At 39.1% G+C, this 22,065-nt stretch overlaps 2 protein-coding genes across 4 annotated transcripts; one reads left to right on the forward strand and one right to left on the reverse strand.

The window, feature by feature from the left end:
* Positions 1-11,970: 11,970 nt before the first annotated feature.
* Positions 11,971-15,799, reverse strand: si:dkeyp-117b8.4 (E3 SUMO-protein ligase ZBED1). 3 transcript variants are annotated; one of them, XM_017699196.2, is made up of 2 exons: positions 15,703-15,799; positions 11,971-15,217 (listed from the first exon to the last, which is right to left on the reverse strand). In XM_017699196.2, exon 2 carries the CDS (start codon positions 15,193-15,195, stop codon positions 12,523-12,525), a length of 2,673 nt encoding a protein of 890 aa, XP_017554685.1. In that variant the 5' UTR covers positions 15,196-15,217; positions 15,703-15,799; the 3' UTR covers positions 11,971-12,522. The 3 variants fall into 3 exon arrangements, with proteins under 3 accessions (XP_017554685.1, XP_017554695.1, XP_037389269.1); XM_017699206.2 differs by having other exon boundaries at positions 15,582-15,782; XM_037533372.1 differs by having other exon boundaries at positions 11,971-15,345; positions 15,703-15,767.
* A 257-nt stretch (positions 15,800-16,056) lies between these two features.
* On the forward strand, positions 16,057-22,063 carry napaa (N-ethylmaleimide-sensitive factor attachment protein, alpha a). The gene is made up of 11 exons (XM_017699231.2): positions 16,057-16,266; positions 16,952-17,031; positions 17,858-17,974; positions 18,102-18,148; positions 18,291-18,368; positions 18,562-18,617; positions 19,357-19,441; positions 19,557-19,661; positions 19,763-19,831; positions 20,407-20,457; positions 20,712-22,063. Exons 1-11 carry the CDS (start codon positions 16,169-16,171, stop codon positions 20,811-20,813), a joined length of 888 nt encoding a protein of 295 aa, XP_017554720.1. The 5' UTR covers positions 16,057-16,168; the 3' UTR covers positions 20,814-22,063.
* The last annotated feature ends 2 nt before the right edge of the window (positions 22,064-22,065 follow it).

Genomic DNA, 22,065 nt, shown 5'->3' on the forward strand with positions numbered 1-22,065 from the left:
ACTAATTTTTGAACGAAACACAATGCAGAGCAACCAATTAGAGCAGAAGTAATTTACATTTTTCAGTCCTATACTCCCACAACAAATAAACCCTGTTTAATTTGTAGGGATGAGGAGGGGTTGGAAGTGGACTGGGTGGGCTGGTGGTTTAGGATGGAAAATAAATGGCTGTATTTTTGTTGTAGACATTGTGACCCCTGTTTTCTGTCACCACCCATGTAAAGAAGTCTGTAAGTTTCTCTACACATGACAAATCACTCCGAATGACTGTTTACATCTCATTGCTTGAATTACGCAGACATTTCGAGACCTGGTGAAATTCCCCTTTAAGGCCTTCCCTCGTTTCTGAATGAGGTCACGTGCCACAAAACATGTGGAATTTGACGTTACGTGCTGCGACCGTTAGTTAACTGTCAGTAATTGGTCATATTTTTTAGCTTGTTAAAACTAAAGTATTTTTATAGTCTTCGTTTTAAAGCATGAGGCCGAGCTTATACCGGTTGTAACAGATTTCAGACTTTCAGATTTAATCGTCTTTTTCGAATTTTGTTTCCACGTGTTGAGCTGCCTCCCTGCGCTGTCGGCAGTAGTAGGTAAGACACAGGCAGCTCATTGTTCACGTCATGTAAATAGACCTGTTTCGGTTTTACATGCGAGTTTTAAATGCCTGGCTAGCCAATTCAGTAACTCATATTATTCGAAATTTCCGTCCCACCTTAAATGGTGCAGCTGCAACCGTCGCCAGAGTGTAACTGCTGCACCATGTAAGGTGGACCGTAAAATATAAACAGCATTAGCTAACCTAAAAATCTCGAGAACAAGAAGCTAGCTTGTCTAAGCTAACGATCCACTTTGGCTGATGCAGCGTAATCAGTTAATGTTTTGCATGTCTTCATAATTTTACAAAAGACAAACCGCTGAGCAAAATATATATAACATATTACCAAAATAACGCTCTGAAACGTTTTTGATATGAGACCAGAGTGAGCGCATAAAAATGATTTTTTAACACAAATTCGAGCACAAGTTGACGTGAAAGAAAACGTCTTTTAACCAGTTCCAACAAAAATGTTACTAAATTTAATTACATTTACGTTAACTAAGAGGCTAAGCTTGGCGTTCATGCCAACGTCTACGTTGAATTTTCCGTTCCACCTTAAATGGGGCAGCAGCCACAGGCGCTAGAATGCAATTGCTGCGGCATTTAAGGTGGAACAGAGCATTTGCTCGAGAAGAAGACTTAACTTGTGTAGCCAGATTTTTTTCTAGTTTTAAATCATTTTGTATTTGTCTAAATGAGTCGAAAAAGTTAAATGATGTGTATTTGTGCCCAGCAGCATGGCTGAACTTCAGTCTACAGATCAGGTTACAGAAGCTGTGAATCCTGATGAGAATTTGCCTCTGCTCAATGAAAACCTCCTAGATAATATAGTCTTTATCAGTCCCTTAACCTCACCTCTACCCTCTTTGGAGGACCAGATTTGGATAGACTCTGATTCTGCAATGAGCGGGGACATTGGTAGGCATCTAATTTTTTTAATTTCTCACATTGAAACAGGTTAGATACGATTTGCAACCCTAAAGTGGTAAAATCGGATTGATCTTTTATGTGTTTCGCCTATCAGAGAAACCACTGGCTTCTTCACTAAAAGTCTACGATAGTCCCGTTTTGAGTGAACCAGAATCAATGCTTGGGCCAGAGCTCATTCCTCCAGAGGTTGTGCGGAGAACCAAAGCCACTGGGTATGAGTGTTTGGAGTGTGGTAAAGTATTCAGGACCACAAACGCCCTCAACAGACACCTTCTCACCCACCAATCAGACAGACCCCATGTGTGTGATATCTGCCAGCGAGGATTTAAACGCCAGGATCACCTGTAAGTGAAACTCATTTTCATAGCACCAAATGCTTGTCCAAAAGTCCAAACCCGCCGTGTTTCAGTGGATGGTTTCCTCAACAACAGAATCTAAAACCACACAAAATAACATGATTTGGAAGATTTGAGAGCTGCAGCAAAAACAGGGGAGCCTCTTTCTTGTACATGCATGGAAAATGAGTGGTTAAATTTGTTCCTTTGTGGCTGTTTAAAGAGCCCATGACCTTGATTTCTCTTATTTGTAATTTCTTTCCTTGAAGACCACTCATAATGTTTGTGTGGTTTTATGTATCAAAAGCAGCCATAAGAAATTTTCAATTTGAATTCAGATCAAATTTTGAAATGGCCATTTTCCAACCTTTCTTTATCCCTTTCATATAGACTTCTGTTCTTATTGTCCACTCTGTATTGTTCAAAAAGCTGTCCGGGCTGATACCCTCCTTACAGTTTTAGCATAAATGGGCAGGGCTAAACTGCTGTAGGCTGAACAGGTGGATATATGTAATATGTTTATACACTACATCATACTACATCAACCTTATTTATTATATGGTCCTTTTAAAAGAATGCCTGTGTGATTATTCTAGCTCTAGTTCTTGCTAGCAAAGTTAGCCTTGTAATTCCAGTTCTAAAAGCAAAATTGGGACTACAAACATGCCCAGAGTATCTCTGGGGTAAGTAGAAAATTTTGTAAATCATATTTCTCACCAAACTATTCCTCTAAAGTGCTGCTTGTCACACCTTCTCTGTAGCATGAGTCATTTGCTGACCCACCAGAAGAGGAAGACTCTCTGCTGCCAGTGTGCCAGCCAGCCTTCCTCAACCCCTTGGGAGAGTCCTGCAGAGACAGAGGGCCATTCTGTCTTCTTCTCTCCACCTATACCTGCGTCAGTCTCTCAGCTGTCACAATATGCTTGCTGTGGAGCCAGTTACAGCAGCTACACTGGGTTTGCTTCAATGGTAGGGAATCTTGGCTTGAATCACTATCCAGAGCAAGTTAGCCTGTCAGATATAAAACTACCTGTGATTTCAGAAACCTGGGGCTTAGCAGCAGTGGACTTTCCAGCATCTCATGATGCTTTGCCCTCCAACCAATGGGCTCCAAGTCTTCACCCATGGTCTGTTGGAGTAGATCCAATGGCACCGGAAAGCCCTGAAACAAAAATTTTAAACCTCCAAGGTTGGGAAGATGATCTGGATTTCCCTATGACAAAGGGGGTCCTGTCTGTGCAACCTTGCCAGGAGGCAGCTAATGCTGGAGAAGAACAAGCCTTGAAGGCCTCCCCTGCTTGCCCCAAGAAGAATCAACCCATTTTACAGAAGCATAGCCTTCAACAACTGAAACCTCAGAACAAGCAGCAAGCCTCATTCATTAGTGGAACACAGCCATGTTATAAATCACATAGTGAGTTTGGATTAGTGGCATCAACATCAACTCGCCAAAGGGCACCTCCTGGTCTTCTTGGTCCACCTCTATCCAAAGGCAGAAAGAGAAGAGTGAGAAAGAAGACTCCTAAAATTCCTGCCCTTCCTGTACCTGATCCCAGAGCCAGTACACAGAGACGGGCCAGGCTCAGCTCTGCATACCTCTTCTCTCCCAGTCAGGTGGCAATGGCATCCTTCAGTACAGAGAGCGGCCCCTCTCACACAATCAAGGTATTACATGTCACACTGTAGGTTATCAGCCATTTTGCATGGACAATTTGCTTTTGTTTGATGCTACAGTTCAGAAGTTAGCAGTTGCTTGTCACATTATTTTGTATTCCAAAAGGCATTTTTAAATATTTTGTTCAATATTTCAAGTATTTAGGCATTTGGGTAATTAATGTTGAACGATATACCACAATTATTAGGGATGCACAATGATATTAGTAGGGAATTTCTTCTAAAAAAATGATATCCATTGGAGAGATGTTTTGATTTGACTGATATTTCAAACCAGTGTTTGTTGGTATTTATTGTACTCTGAATGATTAGGTGACATTGGGCTTCTGTGCTGAAATGCATGCATTTTGTTCAATTTACTGCATTTGTAACCCTACAGAAACAAATGATTTATTTTGTTTATTTAGGTTGCTCTAGTCCCAATTTGTACATTTCATAAATGTTTATGCATCAGTATTGGTATCAAGTGTGCATGAAATATACTGGGTATCAACATTGACCCAAACCTCATCACTGCAGTCTTTTTTATTTATTGTTATATGTTGAATTTAAAGTACAAAGCATTAAGGATATTCATTTTATTGACTGCTCTTTGCAGAATCATCTACAGCACCATTTGTCATTTTTTTACAGCTTGTTAGTTTCCTTTTTGATTTAAAGTTTGTTGAGTTGCACATGTTAAAATAGTTTTATACATGTATCTGCAACAAAAATAGTTTTACACTGAAAACACTGATTCCAAACATTTGAATGCTAGTGTATGCACAGATTCCCACCATAAAGAGAGTGGATAATTCAGTGTAGTTTTGTTGTGCTATGACACAGTGTGGAAGAGAGTCTGATGCCAGGTCAGGAAATGTGTTTTAAGTGAAAGTGTAAATACAAAATATTTAGTTGATCACAGTTTAGAACTTTTGAAGGTTGCTGCTGTTGAGAAACACCGTCAGAACACAGACTGTTTAACGGCAATGATCAGTTGCCTGAAGAACTAAACCAAATAAAAGATTCAAGAAAATGAATTGACTGCACTCAGTTGGATGCTTTTGGTTTAGTTCTTTCTCAGAACATATCTCAACTGTCCATCTCACTGCAGCATCCAATCCTGGTCTTCGCTTCCACAAGCTTCAACAACCTTCTCTGTTAAAATGGATCACCAGTTATTGGAGTCAGTGTTTTGACCTCTGGTACAGCTTCTGTATTACAGTTAAAAAAAAAAAAAAAACTCTAATATAGAGGTCCCTGGTATCCTTTTTTTCGCTAGCAGCTTATTATTACATTCTTGCTATAGAAATACTTATAGATGTTCACTTGGTGTCTCTGGTTTTGTCCTGCAGAATAGAAAAAAGAGAGGTGAAGCTGTTGGACACAACAAGGGATCCCAGGGCTTCCAGGTGTCGCCACTCATCATTCCTGTTTCTGTCCCTGTCCTGGGCAAGGAAGCCCCTTCCAACAACCTGCTAACACAATCTGTAAATATTTTCACTTTCATATATCATGTCATATGTTGCAGATAATAAAATATAGTTAGTACACTATATTTCCAAAAGTATTCGCTCGTCTGCCTTCACATGCATAGGTTTTAATATGATGTCGGCCCACCCTTTGCAGCTATAACAGCTTCAACTCTTCTGAGAAGGCTTGGCTCAAGGGTTAGAAGGATTGCCAGATGGAGAAGCGTGATTTGTCACTTCAGAGAACATGTCTCCACTGCTCTAAAGTCCGGTGGCGGTGCTTTACACCACTGCATTCAACGCTTTGCATTGCGCTTGGTGATGTAAGGCTTGGATGCAGCTAAGTGGCCTAAAAATGGAGTTACAAGATTTTATTATGACAGTGAACATAATCTTTATTTATGCAGTGCTACCACGTCCAACATCATTTAGATAGTAATCATGTTATTTTTAGTATAGTCAGTGCTTGTAGTATAGTATAGTATAGTTTAGTATAGTCAGTGCAGAGTTTGTATTATAAATCACTCAAGTGTCTGCATTTCTTCATTGACTTGTCTGTTAATCTTATAGGTCTCCATGCAGACAGAGAAGCACCAGAAGGACAAAGACCTGTCCAAAAAGTCTCGTCGTGCTGATCTCCTGAGTACTTTGATTATCCCCAGGCCATTTGAATCCAGTGGGCAGGGATGCAGGCCGGCAGCAGTTTACTCCAGCCAGCTGCGATCACCCACTTACTTTGCAGACCTGAAGTCTGACTTCCAGCCTCCCCCATATACACCCCCTCCAATGCTGAGCCCCCTGAGACCAGGCACTGGGCTGTACTTTTGCACTCTGGCCCAGTACCAGCCATGCCCACCCTTACCTAGTAGCTGCAGCACCTCCCTGGGTGAGTAATAAAACATACAACATGCAAATCTAATAAAGAAAAACAAATGATCACAGCAGCACACTGTCTTTCAAGTAAGAATTAATCATGCAAAAATTAATTGCAGAAGTAATCTTGTGGCATTTTATAAGATTAAAGAAATATTATACATAGTAACGTAATGTAACACAATGTAATATTAATCTGCTTTACTGACACCCTTAAAACATCTCCCAAATTAGCTAGTTCATTATACAGTATTGACCTCAGATACTGTACCTTCTGTTTACTTTTTGAGAGCAAAAGTACAAATTGCATTTTGCAATTACTAGTTTAGTACACCTGTTATTTCCAAATCATTTACATAGTAAATTTGGAGTCTTTGGTATCAGCAGTTATTGAGTGTCTGCTAGATATCATAAGAACATTATATTACCTTCATATATTAGATATTATAATAATAATAATTGCTTGCACTCAAGATGAACAATGATATCAGAGTCACATTGGTTTCTACCTAAAAAATTATTGGCATTGAACAGATGTTTAGTATATAATATATAGTATATATATATTTCAAACCAGTATTTGATTATATTAATTGTAAATATCAGGAATGTTTATGCCGATGGTGGGCTACTGTGCTAAAATGCATTTTATTAATTTTATGATATTTTTAACTGTCAACATATGCTATATTTCTTTGTATCAAATGTAAAAAATGTAGATTTTGTACATTTTATACAGTTATCATATAATATCATATTAAAATGTAAGATAATCTGCATCAGCCCAGAAATGATCAGCACATCACCATTAAGAACTACATCGATTTATGGCAATAAGTGTTGTATGCTACTAATCCCCTCCTACTGTATCTATGTGATTTGCACTGTTCTTTCTTTTCTGCTACCGTAGCACTTATTTTCTGGGCTAAATACATTTTCCCAATTTTTAGGGGTGTAATGGTACATTCAGCCAATAATTCAAATTGAGCCACTCTACTAGGTTCATGATTCTGTATTCACATGATATTTTGGACAAAACTTGAATAATGACTATAATAATGCTGTTGTACAACTGCTGTGCTGGAGTGTTGGTGGTGTGAATTGTTTGTAAATGTTCAAACTGTGCAGTTGCAGTAGATGACGTAATTAATAGACTGTCCATTCTCCACAACGCATTGTCACATTTCCATGATGTACATAATCACAGTTTTGAGTTGCGATAGCACAATGTCATGATGCATTGCTACACCCTTTTTATCTATCTAGAATATATGATGTATGATCTCTACTGTTAGTGGTACTGTCATTTTATTTGCTCCTCTCTTTTTCTGTCTAGATGAGCAAGACATGATGTCTTTAATGATAGACAATACAGTTGTCAGTGTGGAGCCGTAAGTCAACTCCACCCTGTTCAGTTCTATTGAGATTAGGTATTTTGTTTCCTGTTCATTACAGTTTCACTGTAGAATCAGTGGACATCTGTGAAATAAAGTTTCTTTTGTTCTATTCTGTGATAAAATATACCCGTTTACCTATTCTCCTTTGTCTTGTCTGTGTAGAAGGATCAACATAGGCTCCTGTTTCCAGGCTGAAATCCCTCCACTGCGCAACAGGCTGCTGATGCTGTATGATGAACACCCTGCTCAGCTGGTCTGGGCCCCATGGGGAGACATCTCCAATAACCCAGAGACACAACAGAGGGGTTAGTGTCTCCCAGATGTTACAAAATACTTATTAGGTGCGCTTAAGCATTCCTTCTTAACAGTCCTATGAAGACGTGCATTTAAAGGAACAGTTCGGTGGGGGGTGTGCTAATTTATGGAATATAGTGAATTAGCCAGGGCATGTTTGGTGTCTGAAGTTTGCTTCCATTTTTGTGATCAATTTTAATTTTAAGCAAGCAAATTGATCACAAGAACAATGGACACAAAGTCCAAGATGTACTCACAAGATTATTCACAGTAGTAATACCTTAAGATTATTAGTTAATATTGGATAACAATCACTGTAATATTCATGATGATAGTAGTGATGAACAGTGTTTCCTCAAAAAGAGGAAACATCCACATAAAAAAGCAAATTCATTAAAATGCCAAAGCATGAAAGAGTTTCCATGAACTCTTAGAGATAGAATGTTTTATCAGTTTATAATAAGGTCATTATGCTCTCGTTATTTGCAACAGTTCTTTCCCACCATTTGACCAGCATATTGACAGTTATTCTTCTTTTTGATGTGTGGAAAATGATGCAGTCACAAAGTAGAACAATGTTTGTTTCAATGTCTGTTAAATGCACCTCATGTTTAAACTACAACCAGTTAGTCTCTGCCCACCCTGCCTCTATGGTAAAGAATGCCAGTATACAATGTGTTTATAATGTGAAGGCAGCCAAAAAACTACAAAATCGGTAATAAAAGTGGTGTTTCCCTTTTTGTTTGGATATGTAGTCTCTGTGTTCATTGCTAAACAATTCACTAAGTTGGCTTACTTTGAAATGTACACTATAATTTAAAATGTTAACTAATGCAACTTGAATATAAAGTAGAAACAATCTAATATCTAATGTAAAAGCAACTGGACAATGAACAATTTGGATAGTCTAGATCACATAATGGAAGAAGTTTATTAGTATTTCTGATGCAGTAGTGGTTGTTTTGATGGGTTTGACAATTCGCATTGTAGACTCTGCCTTGTTGGAAAGCTTGTATGGATTCTGTGTGTTATGTCACTAGTGAAAAAAGTTTCAGTGAAAGTGCTGTTTATTTTTATGGGCTTAACACTGGGCTTAACACTGTAGAATCTGGCCATTTCCATCCCTCACTGTAATCTATAAAAGTAAAAATAAATCAAATTTAAGGGTGACTGCTATTATTGTTGTGTGCCATGTCTCCCTTTTTATAGATTTTTTATTGATATAGATTTTAACAGTATGTAATACAATGTCAGAAGTGTTAGAAAGCACGCAAGAAAGTCTATTTACCTAACGCCATATGGGTATCACGACCTATGCGTGCAGTTAGCGCAGTGCTTATTGGTGGTGCATGAGCTTCCGTTGCATTTTATCGCATTAACTTTATAACTCCTGCTCAACAGTTAAGAAACAATCTTTGGACACAAACCGCCCTGGCTGATCAACCTCATTTGGAATAAAATTCACCGCTTAGAACATCAACTGTTCCTTTATTTTATAATTTATAGTGTTTTTGCCTACATCCTTTTATAGGTAATTATTTTAAACAGGATCAGAGAAATTGTACCCTTTGATGTACTATTTGAGTGTCTTACTGAGAAAACTAAAACAGCTTGTCTGTGTATCTTATGTGCCACAGTTACAGTGTTTCTGAACATGTGCTGTTCCAGTGTGCTACCAGGAGGGGGCACCAACACTGAACTTGCCCTTCACTGTCTGCATGAAGTCCAAGGAGACATTCTAGTAGGCTCAATAGTTGTAGATACAGTATGAGAAATGTTTTTATCTTTTACAAGACTAAATTTGTCATGTTGCCCAGCCACCTCTGACAATGTAAACTGCTTTTTACCAGGCTGCTCTGGATTTGCTCTTAGTGAGGGAAGATTATCGGACCTCCTCCCATCCACTAAGTGACTACCACTATACAGGTATACATTATGTGGTTTTCTGGCAAGTCCATACTGATATTATTTAAACATAAGGTAAGATAGTATTTTGTGTAATAATTAAATAGTAAATGGCAGGGTCAGACCAGTGGAACGCTCAGGAGAGGAAACTGTTTCAGAAAGCACTGCTCAAGCATGATAAGGACTTTCAGCTGATTCACAACATGGTAAGACAATCAAAAGGCAATCGAGCTTATGTTACATTCACTTCATGACTAGAATAATGGATCTTTTCTACAGTTACAGACCAAATCTGTTTCCCAGTGTGTGGAGTATTACTATGCCATTAAGAAGCTGAAGAAGTTGAAGCAGCGCAAAAGAGTAGAAAAAGCAGACAGAACTGCACAGAACTCAGTAGGTTCTTTAATATGAGATAGATATACATAAACTAGTATGCACAGCTTCTCTTTCAAACGTTCTGCTCAGGCCTGCCCACCTGCTTAGAAGAATCAAAGCTTTACAGTCTGAATCCATATCATAATAACAGTATACATAAGTAGTGTACATAAATGTTTTTGCCTGAGATTACCGTAATAAATAACCAACACTTATCTGTTTTACTGGGTGTAGGTTGAGTTTCATAGTGTAGCAGAGGACAAGTCTGAGACTAGGTCTGGGATCAGGAGATCTTTGAACAGACCAAAGGGAACACATGAATGCCGGTATGCCGAGAACAGTGAATAAATATAGTTTTGAGAAGTGTGGCAGGTTTAGACTGCTATGTTGGACTATTGTACCAAGTATGTATAGCAAATGGCAGTTAGGTCAGTGGTTAACTTCCTAGTCCTAAACTTGATCCACAATACCTCTCGTTTAGACAAATATATGCACTGCTTAGGTGTAGAATCCCATAATTTCATGACAGTCATATGCAAAAGTTTGTGCAATGCTTATTAAATGACAAAAATGCATTCAAAAGTGAAAATAGGTTTACACATCCTCTACAGAAAACACACTTCTGCATATTTTGATGCACAATTATTGTTCATTTGCTGAATTTAACATTTTGTTCCCTGTAGCAGATGTGTTCATTTATTTTCACTCTGAAAATTACCAGTACATATCATTTGACTGGGGATGTTCAAACTTTGGTATACAGCTGTAATACACTATATCAGGAGTAGAGGGCCATTTGAGTTTCAGCTCAAAAGTGCTGCTACTCTGCTTACTGCAGTGTTTTCTAACTCAGCAAGGGTTTTAAATTAGCTTATTAGTAATCAGGGAAAATGAAACAATATGTAAAACAAGAATATTTCAGGAAATACTGTATAACTTAAAATTTTGTCATAGTAAGTTGGTCTTAAATGGCTTTATATGTCCTTTGTTTATGTTACAAAGATTCAATTTTCTTAATGCAAAGAGCCACAGCGCTCATATGAGGACCCTCCAGCATCAGGAACAAGAATAATCTACTGTGTGTGTTCAGCCAAGATCAAGAAGAGGACAGGCCAGAGGTCAGATGAAGTCCTCCGGACATCCAAAGTGGGTTTAAGGATTTAACAAAGATATGTATCTGTATAACTGTATAACTTCAGCCAGTCATATCATTGACATCTCTGATAGAAGTAATTAATTAGAAACTTGCGGATTAAACTGGCGGAATTTAATAGAAGATAAATACCTTTGTGGCCAGTTCTGAAATGATTTTTTAAAATATCCATGTAAACATCGCTTGTAATAGCTAAATTTGCCATGTTCCGGTACAGTAGGGACTGAAAATACATATTCTTGTATTTCTTTATGTTCTGGTTCCAAGATCCAAGTTCTTGATATGTTCTTATTCTGGCATCAAGAAAATTTTTTTATACCACAGTTGTTTTATACCAAGTTCTTTATACTTTTTGACATTATTCACCATTTTTGGCACCTTATACTTATGTATTGACAGAGGGACTCTCCTTTATGAAATACTGTAATTCATGGACAGTATGCCTCGTCATATTTTAGGGGAATTAGTAGATGTGTATTCATGTTGTAGATTTTCTCTCTTTCCCACGTTTTAGCTGCAATTTTTGATTGCACTGTTTACACTTTGACATGAGGTGCATTTAAAACCTAAAGAAATAATTTAGAACATTTTTTGGAACAGCCGTGACCTTTTTTTTTTCATCTGAGCTGAAATACAGGGAATTCACATTGCTTGTTGGACCTTAATATCTTCTTTACAGATTACAAATAGGCTGCTGTTTATCGATGGTTTAACAGTATGAGGAAAAATACAGTTGTATTTAGATTTTGTGTGAAATAAAATCTCTTAGATTGACTTGCTTGCCTAGCTTCACAGTAATGCTTTCTTTTCCACTTTTCCATACAACACTTTAATTTGACATGCAGTTCATGGATTACAGTTTAAAATCTATTGTCACATTGAGGGAAGATAACCAATACTTGATGTCACAAGTTACAGAACATGACATTTTTTTATGATTTCTACGTAAATGGATGAAACAATAACTGCTGAAATGCATGCATGGACTTGGCAATACTTTATCTGTCATCATCACAATCAAACATCAATGTTTGAGAGACAATAACTTTTAAGTAACAGTATATTTTACCCTGTAACTCAAAACATACCATATAAGCAATATCTAACAGGCACATAAAAGTATCCATTATGCATAACAATAAACACATTGGAATCACAAGACAAAGACCAAACCATTTTCCAGAACTCCTAGAGCCCAAACACTAAAAAAAGGTAGTGTAGTAATTTCCTTATACGGAATAGGAATTGTTGTTTTAAGCTAGTCATGACATTTCTCTGGTCACTGTAAATATAATCTTAAATAGCTGCACAACTGTTGAATTCAAAACTCATAGATATTACATGAATCCTTATAGACTAGTCAGGGTTTTTTAATCACAGACCACAAGAAGCTTATTTTGATACGTTTGAAAAATAAGACTGTGAAAGTGCCCCATTCAAATATGACCTTCTTACATTCAAGAAGTTTAACTGTCATAATTGATTTGTGCATAAGAGTAATGTGTCCATCCATAGTCCTCACAGCTCTTGTCACTCAAACCTTGTTGTCATATGACACTAAAGTCTGATAAAGACTCTCTCTACTTTGGTTCCCACTGACACTACTGTTATGGTCACTGTCTCGATGCCCTGAAGGTCCACCTTTGAGCTGTTCCACATAATCACAGTTCTGATGAAGAAACAAGACATGGTCAAGATGCTTAGGCCCGAGCATGGCTCTCCTGTGGGCCAAAGCAGATTCCCTTGGGGCAAAAGCCCGGTCAGCAGGGATAGCAGTAGCTGGAATTGCAAGATATTTTCGTGCGAGTCGGGCCACCGCTGGGAAGCGGTGCTCCTTGTTGCGCCACCAGTGGAGAGGCGAGAGGCTGCGTTTGCACAGCGGTTCTGCGATATAATTCTCCAGCTGTTGGTGGATCTCAGGCATCCGTTCAGTTGGATCCTCACCTAGAAGAATATCATACATGGTTTGAGGAAAAGGACTCATTCGCATTCGGGCAGTGAGCTGCCGGTCACTTCTTAATGGTGATGTTAGTCCAGCTGCGCTGGCTGTTCTTTTACGGCCACTGGTGGCTTTGGAAGGTGAACCCACAAGCATGTTCTCATTGACCTGTTCTGGAGATGAGACGGTGGTAAAGTTCTCGTTCTGCTGCAGTTCAATGCTGTCACCTTCCTCTCCTGAAGCACATGACTCAGGTGAATCCAAGGATGCCACTGTGGGGATAGGCAATGTGTCATCCAGGCCCAAAACTGCAGGTTCCCCTCCTGCTTCATTTCTTCTGACTTCCAAGCCTCTATCTATTTCTTGGTCCACCTCCGCATCGTCTGTATAAGCCTGAACAGACAACAGTTCTTTCACCTTGTCATGCAGCTTGCTGCGGGCATGTGGGCTGAGGAATCGCATCTCTTTGAATCTTGGATCCAAGAATGAGGATAAGACAGCAGGACTTTCAAGCAGAGCTTCCTCATCACTCAGCCTCCAGCGCTTCTCCATCCCAGCACGGATCCTTTCCATGACTCCTCTAACCACAGGGCAGCTGCACTCAGCCATGTTCTGCCCCAGAAGTCGGGATACTCCTTGGAGACATGGCATCAAGGCAGAAATTGCGGCATTGATGTCCTCACTAAGGAAGGATGCTGCGATGCGCACAGTCCTTAGCACTGGCACCATTTCATGTAATAAACGCCACTGATGATCAGCCAAGTTAGTTGCTGCCTTTTGCTCTTCCAGAACTGAACTTACAACCCACTTGAGCTCCAGCAGGCTCTCACACATGTCAATGGCTGTGGCCCAGCGGCCAGGGTCGTCCAGGACCAGGCGTGCTGCACCTTTGTTGGCAGCCTCAGCTTTCTGATTCAGAGCTGCTGCAGCATTCATGTCATGCTGGAAGTGTAGTACAATCCCACGGGCATCTGCAAGCGCCTGTCTCACAGTCTCTACATAAAGTCCTTCCTGGACGCATAGCTTGAGAGCCTCCCCTGCACAAAGAACTGGTTCCCAGCCCTCTGTAATGGACAGAACAGGAGCATGACTGGGTCCAGGAAATTCCTGTTGATATTCCTGGTCAAGTGCTAGGTTGCTCTGCCTCCTACCATCAGCACCCCAGGGTGTGTCATGAACAACACAAAACACATAATTCTCAGGAAGGTTGAATTCTGAAAGAACTGCTTTTAAGATACTTGCAAACTTATCAAGGCCGCGGTTAGCGGAGTTTCCTTTGTATTCAGGTATTGGCCGAGTCTCTAGAACACAGCGGGCCAGGCGCCAGTTGGAGTCAACAAAATGTGCGCTGACAGTGAGGTAGGACTGACCACTACCTTCAACCCCACAGCCTTCTACAGATCGCCAGTGTTCAGTGCAGAGGGCCAGACAGCGAGGAGCAAGGCCTGTTTGAAGATGGCGCTGAAGGCATTGTTTGAGAATATGATAACGATGCCACAGAAGGCTGCCAAGCAAGGAAGGCGATGGCACTGGATAATTAGGCTCAAGGCAGCTAAGCAACAGTCTAAATCCTCTCTCTTCAACCACTGACAGAGGCTGGAGGTCTCTAAATACCATCTCCAGGATCAGATCTGTTAAGACCCCAGCCCGTTTGTCACTGCAACCCCTAGTGCCACTGTTGTTATTGCTGCCACCACTGCTGATGAGTGTGCTGTTGATCTCATCTGTAGAAAATCCGTATGTTATGTCCATGTCTTGGTTGGAGATGGTGTTAGCATTTGACGTGCCACCTCCTCCAGCAGCATTAGGGGGATATGTGGAGCAAGCATGTTTGGTTTCACCTCCCTCAACTGATAGCTGCTCATGATGCTCCTCTTTCACAACAACCGGCACTACCGGCTGAAATGCACCTACTGAAGCATCGACTGCAGTACCGGATGTGGCAAATCTGCTATTAAGTAAATTGGACTGAACCATTTGTTGATGTAATGCTGATGGATTATGGACATCCGCTGTGTTGGGAGGGGGAACTGCTCCATCACGAATGCTGTGTTTGCGCCCCAGGTGCTCCCTCATTGAGGTGGTGCTGTTGTGAAAAGACAGCTGCCTCTTGCAGTGGTTACATTCAACTCTGTACATACTAAGTTGGGTGTAGTGGTCCCACACTTTGGACGTGCGGCGCTCAGAAAAAGGTAACATACGGTCCATCCTTCTCCTCAGGGTTGGAGTGCCTAGATTACCAGGCCGCCTTCGAACTGGGAATTCCATGTGTGTGGCTTCGAGCTGTGGTCTACCAGAAGAAAGAAAAAAAATATGCATAACAGCGTTTCTCTACACAGTCCTCGTGGGCCAGGCTGTTCCACATTTTTGCTCTAACCAAACGTGTTGGGCTCTGGGATGATGTGGAGGCCCCAAGAACTGGGTTAAGAAACGTTAGTGTGTATTTAGTCTTAGTATCCACATTTGTTTCCAAACGTTCAGGCACGAAAACACAAGGGGAATCGTAATTACCACGTAATTAACTAAAAGATGTAGAAAACATACTTTCCAACGTGGAAACATTATTTGAAAAAGCATTTTATCGCATTTCGGTTCAGTTCACTTGAATGTTCTTCCGGGCCGTAATGGTCAGCAACATCTCAATCACGTAATACCTTGCATGCCATGGTCACAAAGAGCGCACGTCCTCGCATCAAATCGCAGCACGGGCAGGTTACATTCGGATGCAATCACATTACTAACACCACAAATAATGTGCATGAACATAAATAATACCTTTATTTCGCACTTTACAACATCGTAGAATTCCTAAACGGCCTCTTTTCACGTTTACGACCTCTACACTGGAAACGCTTTGGCCGGCTGCCGTAAGGACTGGAGTCTAAATCGAGATCTTCGGAAAACGGAGAATACCCTAAGTCGTTAAAGTCGTAGAAGCCGTGGGTAGTGTTCCCAATGCTGTTAATGAGCACTGGAAACAGGTAAATAAGACCCGAGCTACTGCTGTACACGTCAAAAAGGGATTTCATTGAATGCATCATCAGATCTTTACTTTGATATCTGGAACCTATGACTAAGAAGACGTGCTCTTTTGCGACGGTCCCTAGGACTGTCGCGTCGGCGTAAGTGCCCTTCCTGCTTGTGTCCATAAAAACACAGCAGATGCAGCTGATGTGAAGCGAGCTGCGCAGTAGCTTTAGATACATTTAGCTTAAAAACGTAAACAGACCAGACACACAACATGGACTATTCTGGAAAGGAGAAGGAAGCCATGGCTTTAATGGCTGAAGCTGACAAGAAAATGAAAACTTCAGGGTCGTTCTTTGGAACATTTTTTGGGTGAGCGGTTAGCCGCCGGGTTGGTTTAAACTAGTCCCTGTCCCTGTGGCCAGGCAAGGTGCTCTCTTAAAAGGACGCTTTAAGCGTTCTTTAGTAAAGGCAGTGGTTCTGCTTGGAAACATGAGCTCTATAGCTCACCATTTCGCTCTTAAATGGTTCTTTGCATGTTGACGTGGTTCTTCAGATTGATGGACAATGTTTTGTTTATTTTTTAAAATGTTGACATGGTTCTGTATAAACCACATACAGCACATTGCCCATCAACCTGAAGAACCATTCATTAAACATGAAATGGTTCTGTATAGAACCTTTTTGGGCACCAAATAGGACCATTTTAAAAAGAACCGTAAACAGCATGTTTTCATTCACTCTGAAGAACTGTTTCACTATGCAAAGAACCACTTAGGAATGAAATTGTTCTATATTGGACTCATGGTAATAAATAGAACCATTGCCTTTTCTAAAGAACCAGCGAAGAGCCATCTTTTTAAGAGTGTGGTCTTTTACAATACATTGGTAGGTCTGTTAAATAATCGCATAATAAACATGTAATTACAACCTTCGCAGTAGGACAGACACAGTCGTTACTGGATGCTACATTAGTGCATGGTTTTGTGGTCAGTTCAGGATGTTCATGCACAGTACATGCATATTAAATGTATCAACACTGCTTTTTTAAATCTAGGAGCTCCTCTAAAGCAGAGGAGGCCTGTGACATGTACGTACGAGCTGCTAATATGTTGAAGATGGCAAAGAACTGGAACGGTATGTCAGAAATGATTCACACTCATAAGCCTAATCTCTTTTCACTCAAATTATTCACTGAAATTAGCTTCGTGTTTGCCAGCCTCTTGTTCAAATTTCAAACTTTCACCTTAAATGGTACAGACTTCAAAAGGTAACACTTGCACAATTTAAAGGGAAACTCCAAAGGGTTTTTCAGAATTTTCTAATTAAGTAGTTAATATGCCAACAAAATTATTCAGAGTGGTTTGGTGTGAAATGCATAGTTGTAGAGAAACTTGCAACGTCAGAATTGTTTACAGTGGTGGTGATAGGAACCAGACGTCTAAGAAGATTAATGCATCTCAAAGCTCCCTCACCGGAAGTACTTGAAGTGGTTATGAGTACGCTGCCTGAGGCCTGATACATTGTTTTATAATAGTTATAGTAGTTTTGATCTAAAACATTTGAATCAGTTTATTTTAATCCATTCATGATGGAGGGATACATGAAGGGTAGTCTAGTTTTTTTAGATTGATTATTGTTTTACTATAATTGGTTTTACATTAAAAACTCAGTTGAAACATTTAGGTTCATTGGTGGTTTTGGATAGTAAATAAAATGGCTGTATTTGCAATGTAGACATCAGGACATTTGGCTCCTAAAAGCACCACAGTAAGTTTCTCCACAATGTCATTTCACATCAGACAATTCTGAATGACTGATCACATCTCAACTACTGAATTATAGAGAACATCTCTGGAATTCCCATTTAAAGTGGAACAGAATATTCAGATAAGAGCCTGGTGAATAAGAAGTTTCCTTTCCAGAATTTAGTCCAACATATTGCCTGGTAACTTTCTTTCAGCGGCTGGAGATGCTTTCTGCAAAGCAGCCAAGCTGCGATTGCAAATACAGAGCAAACACGATGCTGCCGTTAACTTTATTGATGCTGGCAATGCTTACAAAAAAGCAGATCCTCAAGGTAGTGTGTTTTCATTTTCTACATTGTAAAAATTTGAATGATTGTCTATGTGAGTAGTACAATAAGTTTTACTATAAATACCTTTCTCTATTTTAATGTTGCCACTTTGTATATCTGATTTCCTCAGAGGCCATCAAGTGTCTCGGCAGGGCCATTGATATTTACACAGATATGGTGAGAAATTAATGTTCTATCATCTTACAAACCAGTGGATAAACATATAGTGGCACATATAGTATCTTCAGTAATGAAAGACACCAATGTTGTTACTGTTTATCTTGCTGTGATCTGACTCACTTCTTATTGGTTTTCACAGGGACGTTTCACCATTGCAGCAAAACACCACATCTCCATAGCCGAGATCTATGAATCTGACTTGGTGGACGTTGATAAGGTGAGTGAGATCTGTACTTTACTGTGAACGCTCTTGATAGTTATCTAAATGGTACAACAGATGGCCAGTAGGGCCTGCTCTGTTTATATTAAACATTGCTTTGTGATCCATTACATTTAAATACAGTGGCTGATTATCTAATGACAGTTTCTCTGTGGACATTCTCCTTCATTCAGTTTTTTGATGTTCATAGGCCGTCGCCCATTACGAGCAGGCTGCAGATTATTACAAAGGGGAGGAATCTACCAGGTATTTTGGAGTTTCTCCAGTGTTTCCCTAATGTTGAAAGCTCCTTGATTAAATGCTGCCCGTCTGTTCATGAACATAGAATATATGAATATGATGAGTTAAATTAAAGTAACAGAGTTAATGTTGTTAACTTGACAATCCTATTCATAATGAGGAAAAATGGACAAAATTATGGCAGGTAGCTTGTTTTAAATTCCACCATCCTCTTCTTCAGATCAAAAGTTGCAATTTATCCTAATTTTACAGCTGTAATGATATTTTTAAAAGACACTTAACAGTAACAGGAATGACTGAGGATTTAGGTACTCAACGAATTTATATCTGTTTACAAATTTTTTAAATACCACTGTTGAATTCAGTTCTTTGTAGCAATTGAGCAATTGATAATTTAGTGTACACAGAAGCTTTTGATTACATTTAAACTTATTCCATATATTTCCCATCGGCGTAAATGAAGGACAAATTCAACAAACAACAAAATCAGTGTGAATCGCCCCCAAATGAATTTGCAAAAATATATATTTTTTTTGTTTTCTGGCCTCAAATTGTGGAAGATTTTACCTTTATTATTATTTTAAAAAGTTATTTTTAAAGATATGCACAATAAATGGTCATTGTTAAGCTGTAATAATTGTGAACTAATGTAAGGGATGCAAACTGTCCTATTTTGCTTAAACAACCCAACCCCTATTCCTAACTAGAAAATGTTGCTCTAATCACTTTCTTTTTCTTGCTGTAGTTCAGCCAACAAGTGCCTGCTTAAAGTGGCCACATATGCTGCGCAGCTGGAACAGTACCAGAAAGCTATTGAAATATATGAGCAGGTGAATACTTAAGTATACAGAAAACATCATAAACAAATAATAATCAGTTTGTTTTGTCATTTCAGTGCAAGTAACCTCACTCAGTATTTCTAAACTCCAACTTGTGAATGTTCAGATTGGAACATACTCCATGGATAACACCTTGCTGAAGTATGGGGCTAAGGACCATTTCTTCAAGGCAGCACTGTGTCACTTCTGCGTAGATATGCTGAATGCCAAGGTGATTATTATTGTTATTAACAATGTTGTCAGCAACTTCACAGACACATTTATAACGGTATAAATGATCTCTCATTGCTTTATTCATCATTTATCATCTAGTTGGCCGTGCAGAGATACGAGGAAATGTTTCCTGCCTTCTCGGATGCCAGGGAGTGTAAACTTGTTAAGGTTAGTATGCAGATAAATAAGTTTCAGAACACATTATTCACTCCCAAGTACATGTAAAGAAACTAAGCAGCAAAAATATTCGGCTTTGAATTGTTTTTGTAATGTCATAAAAACCAACACTTTTACATATATGCAGTATTCAGCCTGTAGCCGTTTAGCTCCACCCATTCATGGTGAAGTTATATGAAGTGTTCCAGTCTGGGTTTCTTTTTCAATGAGACACAATACAGAGCAGCTAGTCAGAGCAGAGGTGATGTACATACATCAAGCCACAGTAACGAAAACAGAATGTTTCATTCTGAGGAAAGGTTGTAAAATGGTCAGATTAATTAGGAGCATTTTGGTAAATCAATCTACCCAAAAGTTATAAGTGGAATACATGAAAAAAGTTTAGAATATGGGCCCTTTAAACCACAACATACTTACATGATCCTGTTGTTACACAAATTATAATATGCAATACTGAAAAATGTTTCTTAACTTTAAATGTGTGCTCAGAGGCCACTATGAATTGAAAGTGTGATTGTTCCATAAGTAAACATGTGATTAAGCTCTTTCACGCTTTTCTTTTACAGAAACTTCTTGATGCATATGAGGAGCAGGATGTTGATGCGTTTACAGATGCTGTAAGTACACAATACTATATATTTTTCAATTTTTGGAAGCAGATAGCTAAAAAATGAGAACGCAAACAACAGACATTTCTGTCTGTTTAAAAAGGGAAAGAAGTCTGAATACTTTGGGTTTATATTGATAGAAACTCCTATTGTTTGTTAATTCCCTGCCCTTCTGGATTGCCCCTGGAATACCATGGTATTTAAAGGTTCTGGCCAGAATATTGCTAATGAAAAAACACACAATTGTCTTGCCCCACTTTTAGGTGAAGGAGTTTGACTCCATCACAAGGCTGGACCAGTGGCAGACCAGCATGCTACTGAGAATTAAGAAGACCATTCAGGAGGACGAGAACGACCTCCGCTAATCTTCTATAAAGCCACAGTGCCCATCATTGGCTTCATCTCATGATTTCCTATGCACATGCACTCAACCTTATGATGTTCCTCTCAGCCTTTGGTTTGTTTCATTAGCTCTAATGAAAGTTACAGTTGCCCGATTGTTTCTCTTTACACTTCAGATCTGGTGGTCAATGCAAAGATATTTAATTGCAGATAACACTGTGAAGTTGTGTAGAATAGCACTGGTTCATATTTATTGTATAAATACTGATCTCCTTTATAGTTTCTCTAAATTTACTACTTAGTACTACTGCTGCATAACATTCGCCACTGATTAATGTGAAATATGTAAATGAACCTGTACAATTTTGTACCTTTTCTGTTTTCCTGCCAAAAACTGAAATGGCGCTAATTGCTGTTTTCCTCTTTTCCTCTGTTGAGGAAATTGGCTTTCATTTAATTTTATGATAAATTTTTAACACTTCTACAAGATAACAGTCGCATTAAAGAATCAACACTGGTGTAAGTTGTTTTGGAACACATTCCACTAGGGTCATAATGTGGTACCTCTCTGTCTTCAGACTGTGAATGAAGGCTGTGTGTAAGCTCTTTATAGTTCATAGCATTTTTGAGAACAGTGAAGTTTATTGAAGTCGAATGAACTTTAAACCAATGTTATGCTAGCTTTGGGCAATTAATTTTATTTATTTGTTGATCTATTAATTACTGAGGTTGGCTAATAATGCCAAAACAGGTGAACAAGAGTTATGTTCATAGCCTAGAAGTGACCAAAACTGATCTTTATGTATTCAACATTTCTGATACTTTGCAATCTATTGTTTAAGGTTTTGATTGTCTCAGCTTCAAAGCAGTATTCAGGTGTTTTATGTTACTGAATTATTTGATTCCATTACATATGTTTAGTTTAGTGCTGGTATTTGATTCTGGTCAAGGTTTGCCAGTTTTAGAACTTATAAGTAACAGTTCATTCTGTTTTCTTGATGTGGCGGGAACTTTTGTCATGAAATGGACTGAGGCAATGTTTGCATTTGAGTTGTACTGTAATTAAGGCGAGCAGCATAATTGAGCATGGGATGTAGTGGAGTGATCTTCAAAGAATGCACCCAGGTCCCCACAGCAAACTCTGCTCCCTGCTTTGAACGTTTTCTGATAAATGTTCTGATACCCTAGGGCATGTGTTTACTCCTCCATGTGTTTACTCCTCTCTTCTGTTATTGCTAGACTGTTTCAAAGGTAAATAAATCATCTGACTCAGCC

The sequence above is a fragment of the Pygocentrus nattereri genome, chromosome 23 (genome assembly GCF_015220715.1).
Source record: "Pygocentrus nattereri isolate fPygNat1 chromosome 23, fPygNat1.pri, whole genome shotgun sequence".
NCBI classification, from domain to species: Eukaryota; Metazoa; Chordata; class Actinopteri; order Characiformes; family Serrasalmidae; genus Pygocentrus; species Pygocentrus nattereri.